Here is a 10,977-nt window from a genome sequence, read left to right on the forward strand (position 1 = left end):
GTAATGGCAATAATGATTTAATAGATTACAAACAAAAGCTTATATTATGACCTAATAAAGGATAGAAGAGCTATGCGATCTATCTTTGAATAAAAGCTCCATGCTAATATCCATCTAATGTGGTTACCTTGTTCCATTGTAATAGTTCTAATAGCTTCTAGCTTCTTTTCGTTACCACCTTGTCTAGATATATTTAACAACAGTTTTCTACACCTTTTTAAGTTATTAAGTTTCGAGACTAGTGTTGTATACCAAATAACCCTTTTAGGGAATTTTAAGCTCTGATGTATCATATTTTCAATAAAAACCCCTTCTCCACCTGTCGTAATTATCTCAAATAGTTTCCCTTCAGCCTGACGAGTAGGATGTGTAGAATGTATATAATCACTAAATGAAGAATAAAATGGTGGATTGCACATAGAAAAGGTAAAATTTATATCCAGTAAGCTAGAGTTATCTAGAATTCCACATAGTATATTTGTGGGATTATCTTGATATAGAAAGTTAATATTCTTACTTAATCCATTACGTTTTACAATGGAAGATGCTATATTAATGCTTTCATTTGAAAGGTCACTCCCAAACATTTTCCACCCAAAAGTCTTATGACAAATGAGCGGATAAATGCAATTAGCTCCGCATCCAATATCAATCCCAATAACTTTTAGCCCTAATGGGATTATAGATTTAGATACCTCAGAATATTCACCTTCAATAGCATTAACATCTCTATTACCTTCTCTTAAAATTACTTCTGTGTTATAGAAATGTTCAGGAGTTAGTAAATCTGCAATATAGTGAACGTAGTTGGCGCGTGAAGGTACTGTTGGGATCAAAAATCCCCTGGATATACTCCAGTCAATATTGTACCTGAAATTCATAAGAGTACGGGTCAATTCATAAAGAAACTCTTTATTACTGTAATCAGCTATAACTTTTATGCCCTTAATTTGTATATACTTCTTCAGAGATGGAAACAAGCTCATAAGTTCGAGAAAGTCATCATAGCGATGTGGATTTCTTGGATGAAGCCTACTTAGGCCTAGGCGTATTCCATATACAGGGTCTTGACTATATTTCATTTAGAAAATTGCTTCACCATTCAAATATGAGAGATCTAATTAACAAGATAGTTATCACTGTTGTAATAATAAAGATTGCAATATACAGAATAAGAAAGAATGCGTTATCTTTATAAGTTCTTTGAATAGCTAGAAGTATCTGGCTATTTATATTGGTCACACCAAAATACTGATAAAGTGACATTGTCCATTATTGATGAGGATTATTGTACTATGATAGAACCTATACAGGAAGGCAAATCAAGCCACTGGCGCTATTCCTATTTACGCCCACAGATAAAGAAGAGTTAAATCCAACACCAATTCACCTGTAAAGGAATTAAAGAAAGGCATATATGATATCTGCAATAGAACATCTTATTGGTCACTTCAGTCCACCAGATTACTTTGATCTCGATCTTTCAAATGGTAGTGGTCTGAGTTCAGCCGATAACGAGACTAAATATTTATCAAATTCTTTTGCTCAAGTTTTAGTAATTTTTGAGGATCTAACTATTTCAACTATAGTAGATGGGAAGTGCTTGGCTATTTACAATACATCCTTTTCAGGGTTAAGGATTGATATACAGTATCAAGAGGAAACTTTGGTACCTTGCATAAAGCCCCTATATAGTATTGAGCTACCTTGCAACATTACTTGCACTCCCAATTTGTACTTCAACACAGAAGAATCAATTTTGTCTATTTCCTTTATACTTCAGGATGGCCTTTTTTATACTACAGATATAAAAATAACAAGAAAAGAATCAGCTTCAATATATTTGCTACATGAACTTCGTACATTCAGTAGTATTACAAAACTTACTAATATTACATGTATATGTAGAATTTCGTCTGAAAGATTTATTTTTGGAAGTATTCTGGGTACATTTGAGTTAATTTTCAATAAAACATCAAATACAGAGAATGACACTTCTTTAGTTTCAATTAATACTCTGAACCAAAATAGGGTCACGACTAATGTTTTAAACATCAGTATACAAGACGATCATACAATACAAGGCGTTATTACTTTTTGTGAAGAATTACCTTCCTTATCAATATATAACATATATGAAGATCCTACAGATAAACTACTTAAATATTCACTTTGCTGTCAATTTACAAATTTTCCCTTTGAAAAGACTTCATTAGATTCAAAGCTAGTAGTTTCTAATGATGGTAAATTTTGTATATTACTTTATAGAAATAGAATTTATATCTTTGAGATAACAGTGGAAAGATCTTATTTATGGACATCTAAAAGAAACATAGGTTTGAAGTTGACAAACATGATAACTTGTACTGAATTTAATTGTTTTCAGTCAGATTTTCCAAATATAATGTACCCTAGACATATTGAATTAACAAATTCCGATATATATCTAACAACTGTTCGTTGGGTTTATCCTGGTGAAACTCATTTGCAATCCTTTGACTTTTGTCCAATATATGAAATTCACAAAATTCATCTGGACCATCATAAATACAAAAGAACATATGTATGGTCACAATGTATGGAACTTTTGCTAGCTGAATGGACCGATAGTGAAAGAAGTAGTTTAGCCACTAAGGCTTCTAGTTATATGACTAACAAAATTAAGACAACAAATGATATAATAAAAGATTTTAAATCAATACTTTTGAAAGTTATTTTAAATCCAGTTATAATAAAGACAATAATTAAGATTATTTCAACTTATATAATGGAGATAACTAGTGGATCTCTTAATTTGTTTTACAAAGATTATGACTCAACTCATAATGCACACATTTTCGATATTTTGGATTTGTGTATACTTTCTTCTTTATATCAATATAGCAAATATCACAAAGTTGAAATACATAGTCTTATTACTGAGAAATACTTTTGCGACTTTAACTCCTCCCACTTGTCAACTTTAGTAGTTAAAGATATGAACGATAATGTTACTTTTGGTAATATTCTAATTAATAATTTTGAAAAAGCTCTGCAGATAGTCCGCTATTTCCAACGATCAAATAATTTATATTTGAATTTAAATAAACTAGAAGATGATACTATTGTTATTACAACAGCATCTTCATTTTCAATATTGGTTGATATAGATGATGAATATAGTCGGAACAAAATTAGTCCCTATATAAATATACCATCTAAGCCATTATCTACAACTCTATATATACTTTACCAGATAATTACAAGTATTATTTCAGCTTTGAATAGTGAAGAAATTAACTCTAATTTAAGCAAACACTATCTTCAGGATATAAATATTCCGAACTCTACTTTACTATACTTACTTTCAATAGTAGCACTTATACATAAAAGAAAATTGCACTTTTACTCAAATGAAAATTACGACAAAATTAAAGATGATATATCAACTACTGATTTAAAGTCATATCATGACCTTAGCAAATTAGATAATGACAGGTTTGCCACATTATTGGATGGAGTATGCAATTTTGAAATCTTATTTGCTAATATATCAGATATTTGCAAATTAAGTGGAAATATATTCTCCAAAATTCTATCAAGTTACAATATAATAAATGGTCCAACATTCCCAGAATTGATCGTAAGTGCAAGAAAACTATACTGTTTAGGGAGTCATAAATCTCTGGAAATTAATATCTCATCTATTAATTCAATGGAACTATCAATGAAGGCATCTTTAAGACAAAATCAATTTGTATATATTGCTAGATGGCATAAATTTATTTTAAATAGTGTTCATCATCTTACTAATTATTTAATATTTAACCATCAAAATAATACAACTCATTATCAAGCATATAGTATAGATGAAATTTCTAAATTAGAATCATATTCAAGTGAAGACTTTATTGATGATGGATCTTTGATTTTAGATAAACATATTATATCATTTCAAAATAGTATTCTCTTCAATGGCTCTGGACCAATAGTTTTATTGCATGGCCAGAAGAATTGCCATGTAACAGATCGGAACCTATATTTGATATTAGAGGAAATGACGAATTTTGATTATATATATTCGATTATCAGTAGCCTATGTAGAATTTTCTCAAGTAGAAATAAATCTCAAAGCATACTTCTCAATTATGTTTTTTTGAGTACAGTGGAGATTTCTCTTTGTTCGTGGGATGCTTTAATACTGAGATTATGTGAATTATTTACACCTTACAGTGACAGTATATATAATACACAATATATTGAAATTCTCCCTTTACTATTAAATGCTACAATGGATATTCTAATAATAAAAAAAAAATTCGATATTAACAACTCCTCATTATTTGGAGATAATAAACAATTGATTGATCCTATCACACTAAAATTTCATTTTACATGGCTAATTATGTATGATAGAACATTAGGTAAAAAAACTCAGGAAATTTTTGATTCAATTTGTTCAGATGAAGATTTATGTTATACTATTATAGATAGATACCTTAAAGTGTTTAATCAAATTAGTATGTCACATCCTTTAAATGCAATTGTATTTAGTAAACCAAGTTTAAAATTATTATTTTTAATTATTCGATATAACAGCTCAATGATTAAAGTAATATCTCAATATCCATCTTACTTTTTTATAATGAAAAAGACCACTTATATGCTTCGTAATGAGCTAATGGAACACTCATATCCTTTTCAAGAATCAAACAACCTGTATAACATATATAAGACTAGTGCTATACAATACACTTTTTTACTACAAAAAAGTAGCACATACTCTGAAATTGTTGAGTTTGTTCAATCCTCCTCCAGTATACTCTCTTCACCTAACCAACGTCTTGTTCTAAGTATGACAATATGGTTAGCTAATACTTACAATAATAATTACTTAGATGAAGAATGTATTAAAAAAACAAATGAGATTCTTTCTAAAGCATTCTCATATGATGAATTATTTCATTTATACTCTTTATTGGTAAATATTTTTTGGTACAACCAGTCACTATTTTCATCAATCTGTACCATTTCAAAAAATAAGAATTTTAGAGCTTTGATTTTTCGCTATCTCATTTCATCATTGGAAAATCCTTTAGATATCGCTGTCTTATCATATCTTTATTCATTGAAGTTATACTCAGAAATAATTAAGGATATTGACTTTAAACATTTGTTATTTCCTCAAAACTGGCTTAAATTCAGCCGTGAATCTACAATTAGTTTGACTATAGATATCAACTCAGTACTTGATGATATATCTAAAAGTTTAATTGATTTAACTTCTATAGGGAATCTCTCGTATGAAGTCCAAAATAAAGATGAAGATATGTTGCACCAAGTAACTTCTATTTTGACATGCTTAAATATATGCTATAATGAACTAAGAAGAGCAAATAAAGATAATTTAGCTTCATATGACGAACCTATTTGCATTCCATCTGTATTTTATTCTTTAATACTCCCAGAAACGCAATTCTTACAATCTCAGTTCGTTACATATATTCCCTCAAAGGAATATCTACTATATTTACAATGGCATATCTATGGAATATATAAGCTGAAAGCAGCTTACATATTTGAACCACTCCATATCCCCTATTCTTACCATCTTTTATATGGTACACATATGGCTGAATACAAAGAACTTCTTAAATTTAATGGCATATATACAGAGCCTTACTTTTTTATAGAGTCTAGTAAAACAGATGATTTTTTTTTCTTATCTCCAATAGAACTTATACAGAATTTAGCAATCAATGGATTCTGTAAGACAGCATTTCGACTTGTCTGTTTACTTGAACAAAGCAAACAAAGTGTGAACTACAAAGCATATATTAGAAATATTAATTATGTTAATCACAGAATCCGAGATTTTGTACCCCCTTATTTATATCCCAAAATAAGAAGAACTCTTGGGTATTGGACATTATCTTGTTGCTTTATTACACATAACAATCCCAAAATTTTTAATAAATTGCTAAGCCACCCCAAGGTAACAAATGAAATTGGTGAATTCTCACTTGTAAAAAGACATGCTTCAGAATTCTCATTATTCATGCCCTCAAGTATAACTGAAGTGATTTGGCAAAGTGGTATCAGACAAAATGAAAATGAAATTCTTTGTAATTTCTCTGATATATGGTATTTAGCCGTAGATCATTTAAACTCGTCACAAGATTATTCTTTGGGAGTATATATTGGCTGTTTACTACTTAACAATATTACTAAGGTCAAATTATTAGGGGAAGTTGAGTTTCCTGAACCTTTGAAACAATTACTAGATAAACCTGAAAATCAAATATTATTTAACAAATCTTTTGTATTAAATGACGCACTTTTTTTACAATCCCTTAATAATCTTATGGACAATTTAATATATTTAGAGTGCTACAGAGAAGTTACGAAGTTGTTATGTAGGCTTATCGAGCATCACGATTGTATATTCTCTATATTGGTTGTTTATAGACTCAAGAACATTATACCTAAATCAGTTGATTTAAAGGAGTCAATTGCAATGTTGGATTTATTATTGGAAAAAGGTTTCCGAAGTGGGAAATTTATCTAAAAATACTTATTAGCTAAAGATGAGAATTAGTCATTAAATGTGTCATTCCCCTTATTTTATCGTAATTGTAGGACTTAACTTTATTTCAAGTGGTCCGAGTGTGCATCTACTCTTCTCCCTTAGCCGCCACTAGAAAATGCATGATAACTTTTAGAATATTCCATCTTCAGTAAAATTACACGGGATGCTACTATTACACCTGATTATCAGAATTTTTTAGGACTATAATGCAATTTATGATATATTTATGAGTAATGAATTTTAGAGGAGCTAGTCTGCTCCCGAAAATAATTTTCATATTTTCAGTACCTTGGCTACTATATAGCTATAAAGTTTACTGCACTTCTTGGATTACAGATAAGAATATCAAAGATTTAATAAGTGAACCATTCAGGATAAATAATGCACAATTTAAAAAATATCTGCAGTCGGATATGAAAGAGAAATTGGATGACGAGACTTTTGAAGTGATAAAACCTCGACCAGCTAGTAGTCTTGATAAGTATGAAATTAAGAGCCTATATGACTCATTAGCTCAGCAAGTTAGAGTAATAGTTTCTTCATGTCCATCTATGGTCTTTCTAAAAAATGAAATTTGTAAGAAGCATAACAACGGCAATAAAAATGATGGGGTAACCAACTTTTTCTATCATGATAAACTGTGCGATGAGTACTCACCTTCACTTACAGCTTATTCACACTCTTTAACTGAACCATCATATACTGATTCCGGCGATGTTTTAGTCACAATGGAGAATGAGGACATAATTATTGACAATCCTAACTGTGGTATAGTGGTTGTTGATGGTGATGTAACAATATGTGGAGATCTTACAGTTGCAAATGGGCAACTCAACGTTTTAACTTCATTTGATGCAAATCAAGTATTTGAAATGTCATCTAGTCATAAATATCCAAAGCACTCATTGAAGCAATGTATTATCAGAAAAGGTCTAACTATACGTGGATCTCTAATAGTTCCATTTTCAAACTTATATATAATTGGTAATGTATCAGTAGGTAAGAACATATACGGAATGGATATCCAAATAGATTTATCATCTACTGTATACACTGGACTTTTATATTTATATTCAACAATTTATGAATTAGAGAAGGATAATATAAATTGGAATCCATTTGTACTAACTCCTATGTTACTTCAGCTCCAGTCTCAATTTTGTCCAAGTACATTTTTAAAGGAATTGATTGATAATATTGGAATGAAACTGAGTAATTCCACTTTGCCTGAATTGGAGACTCCATCTTCTAAAGGGTCTATATGGTCTGGAAGTAAACTTTTTGTAGGGAATAGAGGAAGACTTTGGGTTCGCGGTGATATCATTGCTGGTGAAATCTCTATTGCTGATGGGGGATTTGTTTATGGGACCTGTGGAAATTTGAAAACCAATGTAACAGATGGACTAGGAATCCACATTCGGGACTCCGGTAGACTTTATATGCTAAATGCATCAGTGGAAACAAGTCGTTTGTCAATAGTCAGGTCTTCGAAAATGAATATATTAAAAGGTAGTATATGGGTAGAAAAAGTTCTTGTTTTACATACCGGTTCTAGTTTGAGTGTTTCTGACAAATTGAAATTCTCTTTTGGCTTAGCTAGAGACTCTTCAACTGTTTTTGCTGGCTCAATTCTCGTTAACTACTTTGAAGATCAGACCATCTTAAATAATACACTTTATAATAGTAGTGATTTAATTAGAAGTAATTACAATAAAGTAGTGTCAAATATTGGAAATAAAACAAATAGTATACTTGGTTATTTTCAAATACTTGCTACTTCATCAATACATATTAGTAATGAGTTAATAGTTCATGGAAGTTTAGAAGTTAGTCAGGCATCAGAAGTACTTGTTCAAGGTAAAATATCATTAGATAATAATTTAGTAATAAGTGAAAGTTCCAGCTTATTTATTCAGGGAAATTCAGATAAAGTTAGATTAGATTATACAAATTGTGAGCTAAATAGGGATATACATGAAAACTTGGTACACAGAATAAATGGATCAATGCTAGTTACTAATTCAAGTAAATTAGCAATTTTAAATGGTGGGTTACTTGTAAATGAATATCTTGATATTATTAATGGAGAATTATATATAAGTAATGGAAGTTTAACCGTTAAAGAAAGTGTTATAGCTAGTAAGAGAGGCACTCTGAAAATAAGCTTAGGAAATATCGTGATAGGTTCATTAAAGAATGAAAATCAAATACCAAATGAGAAGCTTCCTAGCTTCTTTGTATCAGATAGTCAAGTTCTTGTTGGAGGTAGTATAATCATTTATAATGGTAACATTGATGTAAATACTAGGGGATACTTACAGGTTAAATGTAGATTAATTGTATCTTCAGGAAATCTGGGAATTTCATTGAGTTCAGCAATTTGGATTAAAGGTACAAATAACTCAAAATCTTTTATTTTTACTAATGAAGGCCTAGTATCACTACAAAACTCAAAATTTGGAAATTTTACTATAGCTGTTAATGGTAATATAACTTTAAACTCTTCTGATCTTTATATTGGTAATGGGAATGTTTCAGTTGACAGTTTAATTCTCACAACTAATTCACAATTTGCTGTGATTCAAAGTCAAGATACAGCAGAACTTGGAAATTTGAAAGATGAGCAAGAATACAGCATATTTATAAATGTTCTTTTATTACAAGGTTATTCGAATTTGCAATTATTGAAGAAAAGTTACAAGTTGCTAGTAGAATTAGGTGTCATGATAGATGAGTTCTCTATTTTATACTGTGATTATATGCAGATTAAAGGTGATATTTTTGTTGATGATGGGGCTATTTTTTCAGGAAAGCTGCTAGAATTGGTTGGATATAGTACTATTGCCTGCCAAGATTCTGCACGTGTATACTTACAGCAGATAAATGTTCATTTTGATGAAGTAACTGCTTATAATTTAATAAAAGAAGTTAATGGGACAAAAGTACTACCAAAGAAAACTATATTTGTAGCTGAAAATGGTGCATCTATATATATTCACCGGTCTTCCTACAGCTGTAGATACAATGATTGTATTAAGCGTTTACATGGGATACGAACAAGGGAATCTACTTTATATATTGGAGAAAGTAAACCATGGAATATACCTATTAAACTATTTGTTCAGCGTGTCGATAGTAAAGGCCAACTTGAGTCTGATATTGTAGATCCAATAGCATTTCTTGTCAGAAGAAATGCAACTTATACAAATAATATACAAGATAAACAAATAATCAAAAATAAAGGTGAACAAATACGTAGTGGTAGAGTGTGGAATAGAAATCAAAGCACTAAAGATGTAGAGTTTAAGCCTATTCAGTGGCAATAATTAAAGAGTAAATTCACTTACCAGACATCTTTCTTCCGTTCTATCTTTTTCTAAAGTATCAAGTGCGCTACTTTTGTTTCTTCTTGTTTGTCTTAGTTTCTCTTTCCTGCAGCTTCCTTAGAGAAGTGATTGCATAGTAGAATCCAAGACTAATGAGTAGTATTATGCAAAAAAAGTATATATATCCGTAGAGACCAGTAAAGTAGTTAAGGAAACTTCCAGAAAGGATGTTTGATGTTTTCTTATTAGTAGCTGTTATTATGCTTTCTAATATTTGAAGTTGAGTATTGGAAAAACGTTTGGGAGTGCTATTTGTCAGTGTAAATAATCTTATTTTGTCCTCATCAACAAGTTTGCCTAATATTCCAGCTTCAATATCGTTCTTTTGAGCATTGAAATAGCATGCTACAAGAGTTTCATGAAATAGTGCTCGAAGTGCATCGTTTACATTTAAACCCTTTTCTCCAGCTAAAGTATTAGCTAGTTTTTGATATGTATTGCGTTTCTCCACAAACTCCTTTTGACTCAAATCAAAGCAGACAAGCATTTTCTTTTGCTTCTCTTCCTTTGTAAAATGTTTATCCAACAAGTCTAACTGAACCTCTTCAGCTGGAGTAAAATCCATCTCTTGTCCCATTGCTAGATTTAAAGCGTGAGTAGCTACAAGTAATAAGAAATATTTAAGTATGTTACACATCCTCAAGTGTATTACTTAAGTATATATTAAAAGCTAGTTCCTTTTAGAGAAGCTTTTGCTAGTAAAAACCTTTGTACGTAGGAAGCAAAACCAAATAATATACGAAAAGGGGGGCAAAAGGGAGGGAGGGGGGGTGGGAGGGGGGAAAAAGGAGGTGAAGATAGGGATACCAATAAATTCTCTACACCTGATAGCTTTACTATTAGAGAAAGTGAATTTTGTGAATCTTATATATAAAGTAGAAATGTTTTTTTTATCAGGTAGATACATTATAGTATTTAATTTGCAGGAAACCCTTCACTCAACTTTTGTAGTTCCTAAGTATTTGACCTGAAGAGATCAGGCATACACCATCGTGAGATATCATGGAAATGAAATAATGTATG

The 10,977-nt window shown here is 30.5% G+C and overlaps 4 protein-coding genes across 4 annotated transcripts; 2 read left to right on the top strand and 2 right to left on the bottom strand.

Moving 5' to 3' along the window:
• Positions 1-44: 44 nt before the first annotated feature.
• On the bottom strand, positions 45-1,082 carry cand_006320 (uncharacterized protein; the record flags this gene model as incomplete). Its single annotated transcript, XM_067210873.1, has 1 exon — positions 45-1,082. The coding sequence occupies one exon, from the start codon at positions 1,080-1,082 to the stop codon at positions 45-47; it is 1,038 nt and encodes a 345-aa protein (XP_067068080.1).
• A 335-nt stretch (positions 1,083-1,417) lies between these two features.
• cand_006330 (uncharacterized protein) lies at positions 1,418-6,547 on the top strand (the record flags this gene model as incomplete). Its single annotated transcript, XM_067210874.1, has 1 exon — positions 1,418-6,547. The coding sequence occupies one exon, from the start codon at positions 1,418-1,420 to the stop codon at positions 6,545-6,547; it is 5,130 nt and encodes a 1,709-aa protein (XP_067068081.1).
• A 254-nt stretch (positions 6,548-6,801) lies between these two features.
• On the top strand, positions 6,802-9,894 carry cand_006340 (uncharacterized protein; the record flags this gene model as incomplete). Its single annotated transcript, XM_067210875.1, has 1 exon — positions 6,802-9,894. One exon carries the CDS (start codon positions 6,802-6,804, stop codon positions 9,892-9,894), a length of 3,093 nt encoding a protein of 1,030 aa, XP_067068082.1.
• Positions 9,895-9,961: 67 nt separating this feature from the next.
• Positions 9,962-10,591, bottom strand: cand_006350 (uncharacterized protein; the record flags this gene model as incomplete). The annotated part of the gene is made up of 1 exon (XM_067210876.1): positions 9,962-10,591. One exon carries the CDS (start codon positions 10,589-10,591, stop codon positions 9,962-9,964), a length of 630 nt encoding a protein of 209 aa, XP_067068083.1.
• Between the last annotated feature and the right edge of the window lie 386 nt (positions 10,592-10,977).

Source organism: Cryptosporidium andersoni (assembly GCF_001865355.1).
Source record: "Cryptosporidium andersoni isolate 30847 chromosome Unknown contig_28, whole genome shotgun sequence".
Taxonomy (NCBI): domain Eukaryota; phylum Apicomplexa; class Conoidasida; order Eucoccidiorida; family Cryptosporidiidae; genus Cryptosporidium; species Cryptosporidium andersoni.